The sequence below is a fragment of the Carcharodon carcharias genome, chromosome 33 (assembly GCF_017639515.1).
Source record: "Carcharodon carcharias isolate sCarCar2 chromosome 33, sCarCar2.pri, whole genome shotgun sequence".
In the NCBI taxonomy this organism is placed as follows: Eukaryota; Metazoa; Chordata; class Chondrichthyes; order Lamniformes; family Lamnidae; genus Carcharodon; species Carcharodon carcharias.
The window spans coordinates 3,013,139-3,036,339 of NC_054499.1; the positions used below are offsets into that span (position 1 = coordinate 3,013,139).

General features: G+C 48.0%; 1 protein-coding gene across 1 annotated transcript in view; it reads left to right on the forward strand.

Moving 5' to 3' along the window:
- The window catches only part of dnah2 (dynein, axonemal, heavy chain 2), a 251,184-nt gene extending 228,201 nt beyond the window's left edge, over positions 1-22,983 (forward strand). The window contains exons 68-86 of the mRNA XM_041178731.1: positions 654-804; positions 1,523-1,671; positions 2,169-2,302; positions 2,704-2,848; positions 4,436-4,635; positions 5,183-5,309; positions 6,854-7,040; positions 9,555-9,703; positions 9,790-9,973; positions 10,728-10,918; positions 11,482-11,673; positions 12,223-12,407; positions 15,091-15,319; positions 18,366-18,517; positions 19,325-19,439; positions 20,391-20,567; positions 21,140-21,214; positions 22,301-22,451; positions 22,635-22,983. Of these exons, the coding sequence (XP_041034665.1) occupies positions 654-804; positions 1,523-1,671; positions 2,169-2,302; positions 2,704-2,848; positions 4,436-4,635; positions 5,183-5,309; positions 6,854-7,040; positions 9,555-9,703; positions 9,790-9,973; positions 10,728-10,918; positions 11,482-11,673; positions 12,223-12,407; positions 15,091-15,319; positions 18,366-18,517; positions 19,325-19,439; positions 20,391-20,567; positions 21,140-21,214; positions 22,301-22,451; positions 22,635-22,789 (3,048 nt within the window). The 3' untranslated portion in view covers positions 22,790-22,983. The remainder of the gene's footprint in view (positions 1-653; positions 805-1,522; positions 1,672-2,168; positions 2,303-2,703; positions 2,849-4,435; positions 4,636-5,182; positions 5,310-6,853; positions 7,041-9,554; positions 9,704-9,789; positions 9,974-10,727; positions 10,919-11,481; positions 11,674-12,222; positions 12,408-15,090; positions 15,320-18,365; positions 18,518-19,324; positions 19,440-20,390; positions 20,568-21,139; positions 21,215-22,300; positions 22,452-22,634) is intronic.
- The last annotated feature ends 218 nt before the right edge of the window (positions 22,984-23,201 follow it).

The window sequence follows — 23,201 nt, forward strand, 5'->3', positions numbered from 1 at the left end:
AATAAGTTTCTCCTGAATTTATCATTGGATTTATTAGTGACTATTTTACATTGATGGTCCCTAGTTCTGGTCTCCCCCACAAGTGGAAACATCTTCTCCACATCTACCCTATCAAACCCTTAATTTTAAAGACCTTAATCAAGTCACCCCCTCAGCCTTCTCCTTTTTTTTCAGCCTTTCCTGATAGAATGATAGCAGAACTGAGAGTTTTCACTATCGGAGTAGAAGCCAGAGAAAGTTCCTCAGGAAGTAGTCTGGTGATTCAGCTTGGATTTGTAACGCCTGCAGATTATAATAGGACAAGGAAGACCAAGGTCCGGGAGGCAGTAACGTAGTTTTAGGGACTTGGAAACTATCATGCTCAAATGGGAGACAGTACACTGGGAACTGATTTCAACCGAGACAGCATCGAGAGACGAGGAAGACTTTGTAGAACAGGGTGCTTGAAACTTAGAAAGTGACAAGAAAAACGTTGCTGCTTTTTCCCTGTCCACTGTGGGCTATCCTCAGAATGACATCTCCCTGCTGAAATATCAGGATTGAGGGAAGTGGGGTGCCTGTAACTCTCTGGCATTCTGAAAATAACCCATTTTAATGAGCCCTACTAAAATATTCCTCCCACGCTAAGGCCTTTGTGGTTACCTTCCCCGCAGGGACTGAAAGTCATAGACTTTCAGATGACGGATTACATCCGCGTGCTGGAAAAGGGAGTGCAGTTTGGATCTCCTGTCCTACTCCAGAATGTTCATGAAGAACTGGATCCATCACTCGCCCCCATCCTCAATAAATCTGTCACTAAAGTTGGTAAGTGTCGTAGAGAAACCCAGGTATGGCTAGGACCCATTGAGCAGGATACCCGACCAGCTTGGCAAGGATTGGAATGAGACCAAGAGGACTAAACCCATCTGTAACACTCATCACTAGGAGGGCTAAACTCTAACACTCAAAAAAAAAATTGCCAAATGGGTTTCTAAGCCAGAATGAATGAGCTGATTTTAAAATCACTGCCCTTAAAGGGAGGTTGGTTAAAATGAGGCTGAGTTAAAATGGCACCTTTGAGTTGTAAAAACATGGTGCTAGGCTCAATCCCCTGCTCTGTGTAAATTCAGCTGATCTCAGCTCAGGGAAAACATGGGAGCTACAACCATCTCTAGATCCAGAGAGGGTGAGAAATCAGCACAGACTCCTCAATCGAGTGGCTCCTGGCAGAGAGTGGGTGCAGTTGGAATTGTGGTGAGCCTAGGATTGGACTTGGCTGGAGTCATCCCTCCTGCCAGGGCTGATTATCCGCTGAAACACTGTAGAGCCAAGCATGTGGAATGGCAAGTTGGGCAAGATTGGCAGGGCGTAAAGAGCGATGCCAGTGCAGAATAATGAGGAAGAAATGGCAAGAGCGTAACTATTTCTTTCAATAAAACGTAATAAACCTCCCTGCTTGCAACACAGGACACCCAACCCTTTAATGGAACCTGCAGTGCTGGTTTCATGGCCCATGCTTTACACTGTTCCTTCCCTTCTGTAGCTGGGCGGCTGGTGATGAAACTCGGAGACAAGGAGATTGAATACAACAAGGAATTCCGATTTTACATCACTACAAAGTTGTCTAATCCACACTACGCTCCAGAAATCTCAGCCAAGACCACCATCGTCAATTTTGCTGTCAAAGTGCAGGTTGGTGCTGGTCCCAGCATACAGACTGGGGTGGATTTCCGGGTAGGATAGGGCAGACGGATCTGAGTTAAACTGGAATAGAAAGTACAAGCCGAATGTGTGTGTTGGTGTACCTTGCAGGCACAGGGGCAATGTGGAAAGTTTAAATTCACACTCCCATTTGCACCATTCTCCAGCTGCCGATTCTAATCGGTATTCCAGCTTCCCATTTTCCCATGAAACAGGCGACAGTGCAAAAAAACCAGCTCCCTCCGAACCCTCAGGCTCACGTGACACAAACCAGTCAGTCAGAAATCAGGTTGGGAGGCCTGAGCTTTATGGGCCAGTTTGACATGCCCTGGAGACCAGGAATATTCATTCGGAAAATTCCCCCAGGAATTATATGAACGGTGGGCTGTAGCCCATCCATGTTGCAGTGCTTGTGGGGGGACCGAGTTGGTAGGTTTGTCTGGGTCTGTGTTCATGCGTGCCCTCTTTCTGGCTGACTCCTACTTTAGGGCCTTGAAGCACAGTTACTGGGCAATGTGGTGAGGAAGGAACGGCCTGAACTGGAGGAGCAGAAAGACTCATTGGTGATGAACATTGCAGCCGGCAAGAAGAAACTGAAAGAGCTGGAGGACGAAATTCTAAGGTAAGAGGTTGAGTTTGACCCTGAGCAAGGCCCAAAGGTTAAGGAGTTCAGCTGACACAGATTTGGTAGCCCGAGGGGTTGCCAGTCACCACGCGAAGATCTGTGATCAGCCTGTTGGGCTGAGTTAGAAGGACACGAGCTACAGGCTAACCCTCCTGTCAGCCCGGTCGCAGAGGGAATGCGTCGCCGAGAATGAGTTAATGCCCCATCCAGTCAAATATCTCGCCAGCAGTAAACTGGTCTAAATTCAGCCTTCAGAAGAGGAGGAGGGGAGAAAATAGAAGCACCTCTAACCATCCTGAAGTTGGGGTTGGGAGCGTGCCTTAGTTGTGAAGTGAACTTTGGGAAGCATGCTGTGGAAATGCTGGATTTCATACTTACTCCCATTCTATCTCCTCCAGATTGTTAAATGAAGCAACAGGCTCACTACTCGATGATGTGCAGCTTGTCAACACCTTGCAGACTTCGAAGGTGACTGCCACAGAGGTTGCAGAACAGATAGAGAGCAGTGAGACCACGGAGGTGAAAATTGACTCTGCTCGAGAGGTTAGTGCACAGGCATCAATTGAACTCAACCCAAACAACATCTGAAAGGGGACATTAAACTCTGACCTTTCTGGGCCTAACCCTGACCTTTCACTTCGAGGAGCCAGGTCTCAATCCGGTTGCTGCTGGACACAGACTCCTGTCCTCCTGTCAAACTTGGGACAAGAAATATAAGATAGTCACTAATAAATGCAATAAGGAACTCAGGAGAAACTTCTTTAGCCAGAGAATGGTGAGAATGTGGAACTCACCACCTCAGGGGGTGGTTGAGGTAAATCGTAAAGATGTGTTTAAGGGGAATCTGGATAAACACATGAGGGAGAAAGGAATAGAAGGATATGCTGATAGGGTGAGATGAGGAAGGGGTGGGACGACGCTCGAGTGGAGCATTCACACCAACACGGAGCAGTTTTGCTGAGTGGTCTGTTTCTGTGCCATAGACTTGATGGAATACAAGAATGAGCTGTGGCTTCTACAGGTGCAGCACTGGGTACCCTTCCAAGGGAGGGGCAGAAACACATTAACGAGACTCTGTAAAGGAAACTTCACTACGCACTCTCAACTGGATGTGCCAGACTTGAAAGTACCTCTTTCCCCGTCTCTCTCTCTCTCTCTCTCTCCCTCTAACTTTCCTTTTTACTCTCCCTCTCTCTCACCCCCAGCACTGGAATAGTCGAGTCTGGAGGTAGTAAAGGGATGGATGAGGGTTTCAGGATTTGTGCACAGTGTGCTTTATTATAAAGACAGGAGCTGTAACACCCAAGGGTTTATTCCGTGGCTTCTTCTTCATCCTTTGAGGTGAAGGTGACCATCCACACATGCACCATCTGGGGTGTTTGCTAGGGTTCAGGTGGGTACACTGGCGACTGCTAAGGCCAATTTGCCTCCGGAAGGTTCTGCTGCAAACAGGACAGGACACCGCAGACGATTGAGTTTTGGATGAGTTGCTGGCTCAGGATTTCCTCTCCTAGCGTTTCTTTCTGCCTCTGATATGCACTTGCCTTCAAAGAAGCCGTACTATTTTCTTACTGATTTGCTCCAGGCGCAGTGATCCTGGGCGAGCACCTCCCAGGACTCAAAGTCAATATCCAAACTCCTGGGTGAAGTGTTCAGAGTGTCCTTGTCGTACTTCCTTTGAGCTCAATCAGAGCGCACCCCAGGCTGAAGCTCTCCTTAGGAGATTGGCTTTGGTAGACAAGTCTCAGGCATTCTGGCTACATGACCAGCACAACTCAGTGTAATGTAGATGCTTAGCGGCTTAGCATGCCGGCTTGGGTGTGAGCACCTCAGCGCCCGGATTTTTGCCCTGCCATCTGATCTTCAGAAGCTTCCGAAGGCAGCTCAGGTGAAAGCGGTTGAGCTTCTTGGCATGACCCTGGTACACAGTCCGAGTCTCACATGCTGTGGACTATGGTTAATGGCTTCTTTGGGATGAGGGAAGTGGGTGAATGGGGAACTGTTTCCACAGCAAGGGTTAGCCCCTCCAGGTGAAGCTGAGAGGGAACTGGGCAGATCACGGAGGGTTACTTAGGGTGGGTCACCCTGAGCAATTGTGAAATGTTGCCGTGTGCCTTTGTTTAACCTCAGGGATACCGCTCGTGTGCCGAGCGAGCGTCCATCCTCTTCTTTGTGTTGAACGACATGGGCAAAATCGACCCCATGTACCAATTTGCACTGGATGCCTATATTGACCTCTTCAACCTGAGCATCGAGAAGAGCAAGCGCAGCCCCAAGCTTCTGGAGCGCATCATCAATCTCAACGAGTACCACACCTATGCTGTGTACAGGTAAGCGGCCAGTGTACAGTCCACCTAATGAGGGTTCAGGGACAAACAGTGGGAGCACTGTTAGAATAGGAGGGGCTGTGCACATCCACTGCCACTCTTGCTGAAACCCACTCCATTATTTTTGCCGGATAGAAGATATTGCCTGAGAACTTTGCTTGTCCAGCAGCTGAAAAGTGAGCGCTGAACAGTCCAGTATGGCATGTGGCGTTCACTCATTAGTTTACGCTGGAAGTGCACTGGGAGCTGTATTAGTCAGGATGTTGTAGTGTTCCAGTACTTACCTGCAACTGGCAGTGAGCTCATTACAGATGCAAATGAGATCAGGGCTGATCTGTATCTTAATGCCTTAATAACCCCTATTACACCCTAACCCAACCAAAACCAATCTCAGTTTCTTCCTCCGAGATCTGTGGATTGAAGGTCAATGTAAGTTAGTGTTCCCCCTTCTAACCACTCCCAGTATAGCAGTGCGAGTGTTTAAACTGCCACATTGCGCAGGAAGCAGTTGAATGAAGTTTGATCCACCATCACTGCCTCTTATTCCTAGGTACACTTGCCGAGGGCTCTTTGAACGGCACAAGCTGCTTTTCAGTTTCCAGGTGTGCATCAAGATCCTGGAGGTGGCTGGGAAACTCAACATGGACGAGTACAACTTCTTCCTACGTGGGGGTGTGGTGAGTGTGCAGGGGAGGAGGCTGCAGTGCGGTGGTGAATGTATACTGGGGGTGGGTGGGGGGGGTGGCAGTGAGTGTTCCAGCCACTCCGTGGTGTGTACCAGTGAGGATGTAGTGAGTGTATCGGAGGTTGTGTGGTGAGTACCAGTGGGGATGCAGTAAATGTACCAGTGGTTGTGTAGTGTGTACCAATGGGAATGCAGTGGGTGTACCAGTGGTTGTGTGGTGTGTACTGGTGGGGATATGGTGGGTGTACCAGTGGTTGTGTGGTGTGTACTGGTGGGGATGCGGTGAGTGTACCAGTGGTTGTGTGGTGTGTACCAATGGGAATGCGGTGAGTGTACCAGTGGTTGTGTGGTGTGTACTGGTGGGGATGCGGTGGGTGTACCAGTGGTTGTGTGGTGTGTACCAGTGGGGATGCGGTGGGTGTACCAGTGGTTGTGTGTTGTGTACTGGTGGGGATGCAGTGAGTGTACCAGTGGTTGTGTGGTGTGTACCAGTGTGGATGCGGTGAGTGTACCAGTGGTTGTGTGGTGTGTACCAGTGGGGATGCGGTGAGTGTACCAGTGGTTGTGTGGTGTGTACCAGTGGGGATGCGGTGGGTGTATTAGTGGTTGTGTGGTGTGTACTGGTGGGGATGCGGTGGGTGTATTAGTGGTTGTGTGGTGTGTACTGGTGGGGATGCGGTGAGTGTACCAGTGGTTGTGTGGTGTGTACCAGTGGGGATGCGGTGGGTGTACCAGTGGTTGTGTGGTGTGTACTGGTGGGGATGCGGTGAGTGTACCAGTGGTTGTGTGGTGTGTACCAGTGGGGATGCGGTGGGTGTATTAGTGGTTGTGTGGTGTATCTAGATTTTATTGCAGTGAGGATGTAGAGAACAGGAATAGCTCCTAGATGGAGGACTTGAGCTTAGGAGGAATAAAAATGGACCTCCCAACGTATTGTTAAAACAGAGGCCACTGACATCAACAACTTGCACTTTTATTGCAGTAAGGTGTCCCAAAGTGCTTCACAAGTGATTATCAACAGTATTTGACCCCAAGCCCACGAGGAGATGTTAGGACAGGTGACACAGGCTTGGTTGGTTTTAAGAGCATTTCAAAAGAGGAGAGAGAGATGGAGGTGAGGAGAATTAAGGAGGGGATTCCAGAGCTGCCAATGGTGGAATGATTAAACTGGCACAGAGAACTTGCAGGGTCAGGGGGAAGGAGGGGTGGGTGGGTGTGAAGCCATGGAGGGATTTGAAAACTAGGATGCCCATTTTACCAGGATCCAATACAGGCCAGTGAGCACAGGAGTGAGGTGTGAATGTGACTGAACAGACAGGGTTAAAGAGAGAAGCTCATGTGAGAGAGCTTGCCAGTGAGATCTGTAGCTTTATCAGTGTTCTGTCTAGAACTGTGGGTGTGGTACTTGGAGGAATTTCCAATCTGGAAGCAGCAATGAAGGTGGATTTGGGCCTAATAGAGGGTAGGATGCTGGCTGTTGAAATGTTATAAAACTAACCATTAAACATGAGCATTTTGTTTCTCTGCTTCATACAGGTGTTGGACAGAGAGGAGCAGATGGACAATCCTTGTCCTGGCTGGCTTGCAGACGTCAATTGGGACAACATCACCGAGCTCGATAAATTGACAAACTTTCATGGAATTATGAATTCCTTTGAGCAGTATCCCAAAGACTGGCATACCTGGTACACCAACTCCGAGCCTGAAACGGCAGTGCTGCCAGGTGAGTGTCCTCAGAACAGCCTGAGCACAGGCTCCAACAGAGCAACCTCCTCACTGGCCATGGGTACCATGACACTGTGGCCACAACCTCCCTGTGATTAGCCTCCCAACAGAAGCATTACATAGAATTTACAGCACAGGAACAGACCATTCAGTCCATCTGCTCTGTGCTGGTGTTTCTGCCCCACAAAAGCCTCCTCCCAGCGCCCCCCTTCATCTCATCCTGTCAGCATATTCTTCTATTCTTTCACATGATTAACTGGCTTCCTCGTAAATGCATTCTGATTTGTGAAGCTACTATACAATCTGTATGCCCAGATCTCTTTACTCGCACCCTCCCCCCGCCCCACTATTTACTTTGTTACCTTCCAAAGAATGAATGACCTGTCCTTATTCATCCTCCTAAAATGAATCACCTCACACCTGACCTAATTGAATTTCATTTCCCACCCCTGCATCCATTGGACAGAAGCTCTCCATTAGTGCTTCTGTGATTCTCCAATACGTAGGTGGCTCCCAGCCAGACACAGAAACTTGAGACCAGCCCTCTAGTCTTTATCTATTCTCCCAGCTTCTAACTAAAATTGTTTCTGTAGAAGTTTCCCCCCGCCTTGTATTTCTGGACATATGTATACCAGTTACTGTATCAATACAATTTTATCCTTCCTTCAGTGTGACCTCCCTTGTGAGATGGCTCTATCCCACAATCCTGCTCAGAATCATTCCTTGTTAACCTCCATTGACTCTGATCCCCCATTGCTTCCCCCCTACCAACCCCCCCACCCCACCCCCCTCTCTCCCCAACCCCGGCCCCCCAAGCCCCCACCTTGTCTCTGTAACTTCTCTCAGCTTGAATCACCTGGTGCAAACTAGAAAGGCAGACTGACTGAGAGGAACCCACAACAACTGCTCATGGTTCTAATTAACCTTCCTCTTGGTTGTCCAAAACAAAAACAGAATTACCTGGAAAAACTCAGCAGGTCTGGCAGCATCGGCGGAGAAGAAAAGAGTTGACGTTTCGAGTCCTCATGACCCTTCCACAGAACTGAGCAAATATAAGGAGAGGGGTGAAATATAAGCTAGTTTAAGGTGGTGGGGGGTGGGGGGGTGTTGGGTTGGGGGAGAGAAGTTGTGGGGGTGCTGGTGTGGTTGTAGGGACAAGCAAGCGGTGATAGGAGCAGATAATCAAAAGATGTCACAGACAAAAGAACACAGAGGCGTTGAAGGTGGTGATATTATCTAAACGAATATGCTAATTAAGAATGGACAGTAGGGCACTCAAGGTACAGCTCTAGTGGGGGTGGGGTGGAAAGGCTAGCAGGGCATAAAAGATTTAAAAATAATGGAAATAGGTGGGAAAAGAAAAATCTGTATAAATTGTTGGAAAAAACAAAAGGAATGGGGAAGAAACAGCAAGGGGGTGGGGATGGAGGACGGAGTTCAAGATCTAAAGTTGTTGAATTCAATATTCAGTCCAGAAGGCTGTAAAGTGCCTAGTCGGGAGATGAGGTGCTGTTCCTCCAGTTTGCGTTGGGCTTCACTGGAACAATGCAGCAAGCCAAGGACAGACATGTGGGCAAGAGAGCAGGGTGGAGTGTTAAAATGGCAATCGACAGGGAGGTTTGGGTCATTCTTGCGGACAGACCGCAGGTGTTCTGCAAAGTGGTCGTCCAGTTTACGTTTGGTCTCTCCAATGTAGAGGAGACCCCTACATTGGAGAGACCAAACGTAAACTGGGTGACCGCTTTGCAGGACACCTGCGGTCTGTCCGCAAGAATGACCCAAACCTCCTTGTTGCTTGCCATTTTAACACTCCACCCTGCTCTCTTGCCCACATGTCTGTCCTTGGCTTGCTGCATTGTTCCAGTGAAGCTCAACGCAAACTGGAGGAACAGCACCTCATCTTCTGATTAGGCACTTTACAGCCTTCCGGATTGAATATTGAATTCAACAACTTTAGGTCTTGAGCTCCCTCCTCCATCCCCATCCCCTTTCTGTTTCTTCCCCCTTCCTTTTGTTTTTTCCAATAATTTATATAGATTTTTCTTTTCCCACCTATTTCCATTATTTTTAAATCTTTTATGCCCCCCCACCCCCACTAGAGCTATACCTTGAGTGCCCTACCATCCATTCTTAATTAGCACATTCATTTAGATAATATCACCAACTTCAACACCTCTGTGTCCTTTTGTCTGTGACATCTTTTGATTATCTGCTCCTATCACTGCTTGCTTGTCCCTACAACCACACCACCCCCCCAACTTCTCTCCCCCCACCCAACCATCCCCCCTCCCCCCCACCCCCGACAAACCTTAAACCCGCTTATATTTCACCCCTCTCCTTATATTCGCTCAGTTCTGTGGAAGGGTCATGAGGACCTTGAAACATCAACTCTTTTCTTCTCCGCCGATGCTGCCAGACCTGCTGAGTTTTTCCAGGTAATTCTGTTTTTGTTTTGGATTTCCAGCATCCACAGTTTTGTTTTTATCTTTTTGCTCTTGGTTGTGCTCTTTAGTGGAATGGGACAATACCTGCAACGAGCTACAGCGCATGCTGATTGTACGCTCCTTGAGACAGGACCGCATCGCATTCTGCGTGACGTCGTTCATTGTTAACAACCTCGGCTCCAAGTTTGTGGAACCCCCTGTGCTGGACATGAGATCGGTCAGTGAGAAACAGAGCAGCAGATTAGAATTCCAGCAAATGGCCAGCCTTTACAAACACTAAATCAATGTTCTCATCCCTCGCAGGTCATCGATGACTCCAACTCTAGGACCCCATTGATATTTGTGCTGTCCCCAGGGGTTGATCCCACCAACTCCCTGCTACAGCTCGCAGACCACTCGGGTATGGCAAGCAGGTTCCTCGCGCTGTCGCTGGGTCAAGGGCAAGCGCCTATTGCCACACGAATGATCACAGAAGGGGTATCTGAAGGTAGGTCAAGCTCAGTCCTGTCTCGATATAGGTTGGAAGGAGGAAGGCTGTTTGTCCTGTTACAAAGCATTTACAGTATAGAAACAGGCCATTTGGCCCTACTGCTCCATGCTGGCCTTTTTCATGTGTTTATCCAGCTTCCCCTAAATGGATCTATTCTATTTTCCTCAGTCATTCCCTGTGGTAAGAAATTCCACCTTCTCACCGTTCTCTGGGTGAAGAAGTTTCTCCTGAATTCCCAATGAATTATTTATGGCCCCTAGTTCTGTTTAGGTCTAACTCTGTTCTAGTTCATCCAGCCTGACAGACCTGATAGTACCTCTGTCAAGGCAAGCTGCTGCTTCTTAAATAGCTCTCACCTCCGTTATACTCCCTGGAGTCCATTTCCATTGTGGTGATCCCTCTCCACCTGATGAGCTTCTCCATACCTCTCCCAAATTTGCCTTTCACCAGCACAAGTGAGTTTTCAGCCGATCTTGCCTTAGAAGCTCGATCAGACTCTGTTGTCCAGCCCCATAATCTGGTCCCTGTCAGCTGATCATCAAGACAATTCTCAGGCTTCTCCCTTCCCCCTGTCACAGCACCCAACTTTCCTCAAATGGTTCCATCAGCCTGTGTGGGCATTTATTCCAAGTGTGGGTGAAATTATAGTGTACACCATCTGTGATAACCCCAAGGCCTCACAGCTACTGGGTAAGAGAGGGACAATGGTGCTGGAGCATAAGCTGACCTGTTTTCTCTGTGTGATTGACAGGAAACTGGGTATTCCTTGCAAACTGCCACCTGTCACTCTCATGGATGCCCCAGTTGGACAAGCTGATAGAACAGCTGCAGATCCAGGATCCGCATCCCGACTTCCGGCTCTGGATAAGTTCCAGTCCGCATCCTGACTTTCCGGTCTCCATCCTACAGACCAGCATCAAGATGACGACGGAACCACCAAAGGTAATCCTAGGAGCACACGCCTCCATCAGGTTTCCGGTGCTCCTTTCACTACTCCGATGGCCCAGTTTGTAGTCACCCGCATGCCCTGAGCTAGCCAATCCCCACTGAGGAGATGGTGCCAGACTAGAGGCTGTTGCAAGCCTCTGAGCTGGAGAATAGCAAGGAATTGGTCCCTGGGTCTCAGCCTGATACTCAAGATGAGCCTCTGGTCCGTGTCATGCACCTGCAGATAGCTCAGAGTTTTGAGCTTTTTTTTTTCACTGGCTGGTATGTCCCTGGAGGGAAAGTGCCAATGGGGCAAAGGACTGTGTCTAAAATTGGTCCGAGTGTGCTTGTTTCACCTCTGTGTAAAGTGGGCGCAACTGTAACAATTTCTCCCCGTCTCCCATAATCTTTTGCAAGCAGTGGATTTCCAGTCACTCGACTCGACTGTGGGATTATGTCACGGGATACTGCTGTGCTTCAGTGACCGAACATGACAAAGGTTGAAGTTCTGGGAATGCATCCAGCCTCAATTCACCTGCCCCATTGCTCATGATTGTCTCTCTTTCCCTGCACCTCAGGGCATCAAAGCGAACATGAAGCGATTGTACAACCTGGTGACCAATCAGCAATTCAAACGCTGCTCCAAGCCCAAGAAGTACAGGAAGCTGCTGTTCGCCATGTGTTTCTTCCACAGTATCCTCCTGGAGCGCAAGAAATTCCAACAACTCGGCTGGAACATTATCTATGGGTTCAATGACTCAGACTTTGAGGTAGGCTTGTGTAATCGAGAGTGAGTGCTCTTTGACTATGAACAGATTACTTGGGCATAGGAAGCTGCCTTGTTAGCCAATCCTATGATTTATATCAATATTATGCATTCCAATGTTTTAAAAAATGTATTTCAGCTCACCAAGGTCAAGGGTAGTTTGCAAATTGTGCCCAGTGTCCCATCAAACATTCCCAGGACAGGTACAGCATGGGGTTAGATACAGAGTAAAGCTCCCTCTACACTGTCCCCATTAAACACTCCCAGGACAGGTACAGCACGGGGTTAGATACAGAGTAAAGCTCCCTCTACACCATCCCCATCAAACACTCCCAGGACAGGTACAGCACGGGGTTAGATACAGAGTAAAGCTCCCTCTACACTGTCCCCATCAAACACTCCCAGGACAGGTACAGCATGGGGTTAGATACAGAGTAAAGCTCCCACTACACCGTCTCCATCAAATTGTCCTGATGAGTGAAAAATTTATTAAACTTTTGTAGGTGGAGCAGGGACACTGAGTAAGCAACAGATATAATTCTCTGTACTGCAGGTGTCAGAAAACCTACTCAGCATTTACCTGGATGAATATGATGCTACACCCTGGGACGCTCTGAAGTATCTGATTGCAGGGGTGAATTATGGAGGCCACGTGACTGATGACTGGGATCGCCGGCTGCTGAGCACATACATCAATGATTACTTCTGTGACCGAGCGGTTACCACTCCTTACTTCAAGTAATTCCTGTTTTCACTTTGTAAAATGCTAGTGCTGCCAAAGGTCCAACCAAATGAATGTCAGCCAGATAAGTGGCTTTCAGGGGCACGTACTCGAGAGAAATCAATGTATGTTCCTGTCGGTGCATTTACAAGAAATAGCAAATGTATCTCCCCGCTTGTTTCCAAGAATTGCTGACACAGACACCGAAGTAGCCCATTCCCTCTAATTTGCTAATCTTTCCTCAGAGCATTTTGTTTGAAATCCGCTCTCAGGAACATTGCCACACCGAGTGCTGGGAATGGGCCGCGTGATTTCACACCTCACAACCACACCCCCCACCCGGTGCTCAGACATTAGAGATCTATGATTTTCTCCCACACGGAGATGGTACGTGGGTCTGTGTTATGACCGATGCAGTTGGTAACGCTGAGTTATTTAAAAATCTCAGAGGGAAACTTTAAACAACTGTCATAATCTATAATTGTAAGTGTTAGGTTTGAGGTACGACTCTAAACTCAGGAATCAGACCACCAGTTCTCGAGATTTTGCATTAAACTAATTGAAACCTTTTTATTAATTTACAAGTTAAATATATACACATGGCTACAAATTACCACTATCATAACTTTTAACAAATTCCCAAACTAATCTCCATTCAGGCAACAACAACCAAACACCAGACAAAGCATTTTCACCTTACAGATTCAAACTGAGGTTCCTTCCACTGTGGAGCCAGCTGGAGGTTTGCAGCTGCCTTTTGGTCTCACATTGCCTCTCCCAAAAACTGAAGTTATACCCACCACCACTGACTGAATTCAAATTCTCAATGTCTCACTTCATCTTTTAACAATGAAACCCCGATTGTATTAGTAATATAAACATAATGCTTCGTAGCTGCTAGAAAGGCATCAAGTTTTCACCCCACTTTTTGAATCTCGCCTCAAAAAATGCAAATGCACATTATCTCCTTTACATATCAAAACTAGTACACATCAAAGCACCCAGACTAGCTGGCTTTAATCCAATTAAGACACACCCACAGACTAATCCTCTAGTTTAAAAGAAAAATATTTTCCAAAATATTATATACACTAATAGCTTCATGACAGTCTGTGATTCCCCCACACGGTGACGGGACGCGGGTCTGTGTCTGTGATTCACCCACACGGTGACAGGACGCGGGTCTGTGTCTGTGATTCCCCCACACGGTGACAGGACGCGGGTCTGTGTCTGTGATTCCCCCACACGGTGACGGGACGCGGGTCTGTGTCTGTGATTCACCCACACAGTGACAGGACGCGGGTCTGTGTCTGTGATTCCCCCACACGGTGACGGGTCTGTGTCTGTGATCCCCCACACGGTGACGGGACGCGGGTCTGTGTCTGTGATTCCCCCACACGGTGACGGGACGCGGGTCTGTGTCTGAGATTCCCCCACACGGTGATGGGACGCGGGTCTGTGTCTGTGATTCCCCCACACGGTGACGGGTCTGTGTCTGTGATTCCCCCACACGGTGACGGGACGCGGGTCTGTGTCTGTGATTCCCCCACACGGTGACGGGACGCGGGTCTGTGTCTGTGATTCCCCCACACGGTGACTGGACGTGGGTCTGTGTCTGTGATTCCCCCACACGGTGACTGGACGTGGGTCTGTGTCTGTGATTTCCCCCACACGGTGGCAGGACGCAGGTCTGTGATTCCCCCACACGGTGACGGGACGCGGGTCTGTGTCTGTGATTCCCCCACACGGTGACGGGACGCGGGTCTGTGTCTGTGATTCCCCCACACGGTGACGGGACGCGGGTCTGTGTCTGTGATTCCCCCACACGGTGACGGGACGCGGGTCTGTGTCTGCGATTCCCACACACGGTGACTGGACGTGGGTCTGTGTCTGTGATTCCCCCACACGGTGACTGGACGTGGATCTGTGTCTGTGATTCCCCCACACGGTGACTGGACGTGGGTCTGTGTCTGTGATTCCCCCACACGGTGACAGGACGCAGGTCTGTGTCTGTGATTCACCCACACGGTGACGGGACGCGGTTCTGTGTCTGTGATTCCCCCACATGGTGACGGGACGCGGGTCTGTGTCTGTGATTCCCCCACACAGTGACGGGACGCGGGTCTGTGTCTCTGATTCACCCACACGGTGACGGGACATGGGTCTGTGTCTGTGATTCCCCCACATGGTGACGGGATGCGGGTCTGTGTCTGTGATTCCCCCACACGGTGACGGGACGCGGGTCTGTGTCTGTGATTTCCCCACACAGTGATAGGACGCGGGTCTGTGATTCTCCCACACGGTGACGGGACGCGGGTCTGTGTCTGTGATTCCCCTACATGGAGATGGGTTAAGGAGTTGCTTCTCGAGAATATTAACTTTCCCATACTGCTGATATCCTAACTCTCCACATCATCCAACTAATGATGGTCTAAAGCCTGTGTCTCTTGTTCCTGCTGACAGATGTGAGAGATTTGCTGCTCTGAAATGATCTAAATTTACATTTTCCTCGCTTGGGGTGCCTTTCTACATTAAAGATGCCTTAGAAGTGCAAGGACTTCATCTTTGTGAACATTGGCCCTACAGCACTGCCCTATTTAAACAATTTATTTATTCCTCAATACTTCCCTTCCCCACCCAAAATCTATTCTTTACTGTAAAGATAGAGTTTATAATTTTCATTATTTTCCTTTCATTCAGACTTTCGATATTGGATAATTATTACATCCCTAAAGATGGAGACCTGGAATCTTACCGAGAGTACATCAACATGCTGCCTGCCATGGAGCACCCCGAGGCTTTCGGGCAACATCCTAATGCTGACGTAGCCAGTGAGATCATAGAAGCCCGAAGACTCTTCGACACTCTGCTGTCACTTCAGCCGCAGATCACCACTGCCGTGGGCAAAGGAATGTCCAGAGAGGAAAAGGTAAAACTGCCCACTGGACAAGAGGACACACATGAAAAAAGCTCACTCCCTGTGACTTTCACATTCTGGCAAAATCAGTGGGGCAGAAAATAACATCCCCCCACCCCACCACCCTGCAACTCCTCTCTCTCCAGAGTCTGAATGTAAAATATCCCTTATCAAAAGAGCAGGGATTGATAAGGAATGGTTAGCGGACAGAAAGTAGGAGCATTTCCAAGTTGGCAAGCTGTGAATAGTGGAGTGCTGCAAGGATCAGTGCTGGGGCCCCAACTTATACAATCTATATTAATGACTTAGATGAAGAGACAGAGAGTAACAGAGCTACGTTTGCTGATGATACAAAGCTGGGTGAGAAGCTGTGTGGAGGACACAGAGAGGCCTCAAAGAGATACAGGCAGGTTAAGTGAGTGGGCATGAAGGTGACAGACAGAGTATAATGTAGGAAAGTATGATAATCACCTTAGTCTTAAAAATAGAAATGCAGAATATTTTTTAGAAGGCTTGAAATTTGTCACTGTTGATGTTCAAAGAGACTTGGGTGTGATTATATAAGGAACACAAAAAGTTAGCATACAAGTACAACAAGCAATTAGGAAGGCAAATGGCAAGTTGGCCTTTATTGCAGGGGGATCGCAGTACAGGAATAAAAAAGTCTTGCTACATCTGTACAGCACTGAGAGTATTTACACTCTCTGAAAAAGAAAAAATGTCAGGCTGGGAGTTAGGTAAGGAGGCTAACTATAAACTAATTAAGAATAATAAATTTAATTAACACAATAAAGTTGGCAGGATAGGTGATGTATCACGGCTGCAGCATGTAGGAGCTCCTGGATGCCCCTGCAATCACATCTGTAGTAAATCTGGAGTGCAGTTCTGGTCCTCACATTTAAGGAAGGATATACTTGCATTGGAAGCAGTACAGTGGGGGTCACTAAATTGGTCCCTGGGATGAGGGGCTTGTCCTATGATGAGAGGCTGAGTAAATTGAGCCCGAATTCACTGGAGTTTAGAAGAATGAGAGGTGATCTCATTGAAACCTAGATTCTGAAGGGGTTTGACTGGGTGGATGCTGAGATTGTTTCTGCTGGCTGGGGGATCTAATACACGGGGTCACAATCTCAGGATAAGGGACCCATCATTTCGGACTGAGATTAGAAGAAATTACTTCTCAAAGGGTTGTGAATCTTTGGAATTCTCCACCCCAGAGGGTTGTGGATGCTCCATCACTGAATATGTTTAAGGCTGGGAAAGACAGAATTTTGGTCTCTCAGGGAATGAAGGGTATATGGGGAGTGGGTGGGAAGGTGGAGTTGAGGCCAATTGTGTTGACTGGCGGGGTCGGCTTGATGAGCCATGCAGTTTACTCCTGCCTTTATTTCTTAATGTTCTTATGTCCTCAACTAATATTTATTCCAGAATCACAAAAGCAGATTAGCTGGCCTTGATCAAAATGCTGTTTGTGGGATCTTGCTGTGTGCAAATTGACTGCCTTGTTTCCTACATTACAACAATGACTGCACTTCAAAAAAAAAAAGTACTTCAGTAGCTGTGAAGCGCTTTGGATAATCCTGAGGTGAAAGGTGCTATTGAACTGCAGTTCTCTGTCCTTGTGTGCTGCATTTGTTCAGCAAAAGACACTGGAACAGGGGTTTGTTTCTGTCATTAATCAGCTGATCCTCAAATCCAGTCTCACTGCACTGTTCAGACATCTTAGCATTGCTAATTCTGGCCAACTTTGACAGCAATAACTTAACTCTGCTGGGAACTGGGTGCAGCTGTGGGTCACTGACAAACTGCAGTGATTGGATGTTCCTATTCCATTGGCACAGCACGAGGTGTAAGCGGGGGACACTAGTTCCACTCCTGTGCTCAGTGTTGTCACCTGGTGTACTCAGCTCTGTAGTAAGCTCACTCTGTCCATAAGACGTAGGAGCAGAAGTAGGCCATTCGGCCCATTAAGTCTGCTCCACCATTCAATGAGATCATGGCTGATCTGCTAATCCTCAATCCCACTTTCCTGCCTTGTCCCCATAACCCTTGATTCCCTTACTGATTAAAAATTGGTCTATCTCAGCTTTGAAGATACTTAACGACCCAGCCTCTACAGTTCTCTGTGGTAAAGAATTCCACAGATTTAGTACCCACTGAGAGAAGAAATTCCTCCTCATCTCTGTTTTAAATGGGTGCCCCATTACTCTGAGATTATGTCCTCTGGTCCTAGACTCTCCCACAAAGGGAAACAACCTCTCAGCATCTACCCTGTCAAGGCCCCTAAGAATCTTATATGTTTCAATAAGGTCGCCTCTCATTCTTCTAAACTCCAATGAGTACAGGCCCAACCTACTCAACCTCTCCTCATAAGAAAATCCCTCCATCCCCGGGATCAACCTAGTGAACCTTCTCTGGACTGCCTCCAATGCCAGTATATCTTTCCTTAGATAAGGGGACCAAAACTGTTCACGGTATTCTAGGTGTGGTCTAACTAGTGCCTTGTCTAGTTTTAGCAAGACTTTTCTATTTTCATACTCCATTCCCTTTGGATTAAAGGCCAACATTCCATTTGCCTTCCCTATTCCCTGCTGAACTTGTATGTTAGCTTTTTGGGATTCATGCACGAGGACCCCCAAATCCCTCTGTGCTGCAGCTTTCTGCAGTCTTTCTCCATTTAAATAATATTCAGCTCCTCTATTCTTCCTGCCAAAGTGCAGAACCTCACATTTTCCCATATTTTATTCCATCTGCCATGTTTTTGCCCACTCACTTAACCTGTCTCTATCCCTCTGTAAACTCTTTGTGTCACCCTCACCACTTGCCTTCCCACCTATTTTTGTGTCATCCGCACACTTGGCGATAGTACATTCACTTCCCTCATCCAAGTCATTAATATATATTGGAAATAATTGTGGCCCCAGCACTGATCCCTGTGGCACTCCACTAGTTACAGGCTGCCATCCTGAAAATGCCCCCCTTATCCCAACTCTCTGTCTTCTATTAGTTAGCCAGTCCTCTAGCCGCGCTAATATACTATACTGTCTTGTCACTGAAGGTGCTCGAGCTATTGGCCGATGTGCTGCAAAAGACCCCAGAGGACCTGGACTATGAAGGAACCCAGCAGGTGTTGCAGGATGAACATTCTCCGCTGAATGTTGTGCTGTTGCAGGAGATCCAGCGATATAACATTGTTCTCAACATCATCAGGTTAGATTAATGCTTGGCTATTATTTTGCTTCCCATGATTCTCACTTTACACCCCTGCTCCCCTGACCACCCCCAACCCCCCACCCCCCACCGCAACACACTGTCTTTCCATTGGCTGCTTGTGTGTCACAGCAGCTCTAATGATGGTGTCAGTTGTGGCTTAGTGGGAGCATTCATGATGTCAAACACCCCCAGGACAGGTATAGCACGGGGTTAGATACAGAGTAAATCTCCCTCTGTAGAGGTATTCAGTCCCAACCTCCTGACTGCACTTTTGTGACATTCCAGGTTACGCTGAAGCCATCTCTGTGAATCCTCTGGTTTCCGGGTTAAACATTGCTCTAGTGTGGGCAGCTTTTGTACCCTGCCCCTGAGCATGAGGGTGAAACTGGCTCGGGAGGTTATAGTATAGAGTTTGGAGAAAGGAACCTCAGTCCCCCAGCCAAAACTCTAACGTTCGCACCAGGCTGATTGTCTCCTCCTGGGGAGCTGTTGATTCACTGCTGGCTCTGGTTCCTGAGCACTGGCTGCCCCCTGGAGCTGGCCCAAGTGTTTGCTCTGTGATCAGTGCCTGGCTATTTAATCATGGAGGGTTTCATGAACCCTCCAGTCCCTGCGCCTACCCCAAATCCCCACAGTCACTGCTCCTTTCCAGCAGAGGCTACCTGGTTTAATAAATAATCTGACTCATCTTCCATTGGCTTCTTTCTTCTCTGTCCCACTGTTGCCATTCTCAGTTGTCACTTGGTCCATTATTGTTTGTTTCGCTAAATATTTAACTAACCACATATTATCGTCTCTCCAAAGGTCATCCCTCATTGAGCTAAAGATGGCAATCCAAGGGCTGGTGGTCATGTCTACAGATCTGGAGGAAATATTTAGCTGTATCCATGACGCTCATGTTCCTTCTTTATGGGAATTGGTAAGGGCACTCAGTGATTCATTCGGAGCAGAATAGTAAATTGCCAAACCTAACCACAGTGTCAGTACCAGATGCAGCTGTCTTCTCACCTTGAGGGAGAAGGTGTTTGATTTTTCTCTACTCCTTGGTGGGTTGCCATTCCACAGCTGAGCGCTACCTTGTACCCACGTGACCTGGCATTTCCCTGGGTTGTGGGTATTGGCACCTTCTCGAATGTGGGGGAGTGTCACAAGTCAAACCATTTCTTTCTTTCCCTGCCTCTTTTCCCCACCCCCCCATCCAGATGCACACATTTCCCAGCAGGAGACAGATGTGCTCAATCCTGCTAGCCTTTGCCCTGCACCTTTCTCAGGCCTGGTTCCCCGAGTGCAGCAAGCCCTCTTCAAGCAAGGGAATCATCCTCATTCGGTCAGCGTTACATCTAAAACATGCATTTGTATAGCACCTTTAATGTCACAGGAGGCAAAAATCCAAGTCACAGAAAGAGACACTAGGGACATGTGACCAAAAGCTTGGTCAAAGAGGCCAGTCTTAAGGAGCATCTTAAAGGAGGCGAGAGAGGTGGAGAGGTTTAGGGAGGGAATTCCAGAGCGGGTAAAGCAGCATGAGCTCTCAGACATGGGAGGAGAAAGCCCAAGGATGAGAAGGTTACATTGGTGTTATTCAGCTGGGAGCCCAATGTAAGTCAGTGAGAACAGGTGAACGGACCTGGCTGGATACGAGCCAGGCAGCAGGGTTTTGGGTGTGATTGGTGAAGGCTGGTCATTGAACAAGCTTTCTGGGCAGAATGGTCTCCTGCTCCTGGATTTGTCTGACCAGTCAGCACGTTTACCTCCTTTAGCTTTGTAAAGTTTAACATGGATTAGTTTTGTTCCTCAGTCTATAGTGCCTTCCTAACGTTCAACATTCATCTCAGTCCATCGTTAGCTAGTAACCATTTGTTTCCCTCAGGCCTACCCATCGATGAAGCAGCTTGGAGCCTGGACCCGTGACCTTATACACAGAGTGGAGCAGCTGGCCAAATGGGCAGAGACCACTCACCCACCAGTCATTTTCTGGATGTCTGGATTCACTTTCCCTACAGGATTCCTCACTGCAGTGTTGCAGCTGGCAGCCCGTAAGAACACGGTAAGAGTATTCCACCATGCCGGCCGGGGGCACACCTCGCTACCCCTGCACCTTGGAATGGCGAACAGAAATGTCTGACACATGCTGCAACCATCCAGCCTGCTAAAACTCAGGGAGCCTCTCTCCCTGCACAGCACGCTGGGTAAAAGAACCCCTGCCCCATGACCTGTCCAGACAGCAGGGTGCCGGCTTTCATCCATGGTAGATGCTGAATTCGTTTGAGCACCACTTTGGGAAGGATGTCCAGGCCTTGGGGAGGGTGCGGAGGGAGATTTACTAGAATGTTCCCAGGGCTGAGGGAGTTCAGTTCATGTGGAGAGACTGGAGAAGCTGGGATTGTTCTCCTTAGAGCAGAAAAGGTTAAGGGGGAGATTGAATCGAGGCGTTCAAAATCATGAGGGGTTTGGATAGAATCAATAAGGAGAAATCAGAGGGACACAGATTGAAGAGAATGGATGAAACCTGAGGAAGATGAGAAACTTAATGTGATGTCAGATTCTATAATTTAATCTTCAATTTAATTTAGCGAGAAAGGAAATAATGCTTTTACCTCTTTCGCATCCCCCACCCAGATATCAGTGGATTCGCTCTCCTGGGAATTCATTGTTTCCGTGGTCGACGATAATAACCTGCTGGAGCCTCCCAAGGTATGGCAAATGTTTCTTAAAACACTTACATTCTTAAAACATTAACAGCGCAAAAACAGTGGAAAGAAAGACTTGCGTTTCTATAGCGCCTTTCACCACTTCACAATGTGCCAAAATGCCTTACAACCAAAGAAGCACTTTTTGGAGTGTGATCACTGTTGTAATGTAGAAAATGAAGCAGCCAATTTGTGCACAGCAAGATCCCACACACACACATTTGGTACATGACCAGGTAATCTAACTTTGGTGGTGTTGGTTGAGGCAGCAATATTGATCAGGACACTTCCATCAGGATAGTGAACAGTCATCAAAACAACAGACAGGGCCTGTTTAAAATCTCCCCTAAAAGACAGCATCACTAATAGTGCAGCACACCTCCTGTACTGACCGTCCGACAGTGCGGCACTCCCTCAGTACTGACCCTCTGACAGTGCGGCACTCCCTCAGTACTGACCCTCTGACAGTGCGGCACTCCCTCAGTACTGACCCTCTGACAGTGCAGCACGCCCTCAGTACTGACCCTCCGACAATGCGGCACTCCCTCAGGACTGACCCTCCGACAGTGCGGCACTCCCTCAGTACTGACCCACCGACAGTGCAGCACTCCCTCAGTACTGACCCTCTGACAGTGCAGCAGTCCCTCAGTACTGACGCTCCGAGAGTGCGGCGCTCCCTCAGGACTGACACATCCACCAGATGGATTAGGCTGTAAAGGATGAGACTGGGACTTAAAGTCTCATTTATCCCAGGGGGGCGTGGCTTCAAGTTGGGAGCAGTCACTAACAAGATATCAAACTATACATCATCAACGAAGTGAAGGAAAACCTCTTTAAGCAGAAGATGAAGTTAAAAATATTGACTCTCTGCTTGGGTACGGTTTAACTAAATGTCCATTCTTAGAATGAGTTCAAGAGTGAGCATGTGATATACAGATAATTCCCCCTCAATGGCCATCAAAACCCAAGCCCATTCTATCTTTACTCCCCATCCCAACCCCGCCCTCCTCTCTTAAACAATAGTGCTGCTGTGGATGTACAGTGTAGCCAGCTGCTGATCACTAACTCCTCTCTCTGTCTGTTCTTTCAGGACGGTGTGTATGTGAAAGGGATGTTCCTACAGGGAGCAGGCTGGGACAAGAAGAGTGCTTGTCTGGTGGAAGCTGAACCTATGCAGCTGGTCTGTCCCATGCCCTCAATTCACTTCAAACCAGTGGAAAATAAAAAGAAATCCGGCAAAGGTACTGGGGGCAGCACCTGGCACTCAGAGAGGTTCAGCTGAGGAGCTCAGAGAGCTGCAATTGGGGGTAGGGGGAGTGGGGTTTATAATGGGAGGCATCCAGTGCTGGGTAAAAGTTCATACGCTGCATCGCTTGTGAACAGTGTCAGGATTGCTAACTATATTTATCCACTTCTTCCTTCAGGGATCTATTCCTGTCCATGTTATTACTACTCCCAGCGAGCAGGGAGCAACCGACACACATCGTTCGTGGTGGGGATTGAGCTGAAGACTGGGGACAAACCATCAGATCACTGGATCAAACGGGGCACAGCGCTGTTACTAAGCCTCGATTATTAGCACATCCACCCCTGACCCTCACCATTAGGATTTGATAATAATGGGAATGCTGCTGCTATAAACCCAAAGGGAACATCATTTTTGATGAGTCCAGTAGGCAAATCTTACCAGTACACTGCACCTTCCTGTTGCTCCTTGTGTTATTGGCAGTCGAGCTTCACAATCAGAAGCATTGTTTAATTAAATACTGTGCAAATAAATATTTTTGCAAGGCTGGGTGGTGCACACTATCTGATGTAACATTCATGCCACAAGTGCTAGACGATGACTCTCTCTGACAAAAGGTTCTACCACCTCTTCCAAATCAACAGCAATACAATTGTTAAATCCCCCACCATCAACATTCTAACGGTCACTATTAACCAGAAAATTAACCAGCCTCTAATTTTTTTATACAGTATTTCTGAATCTT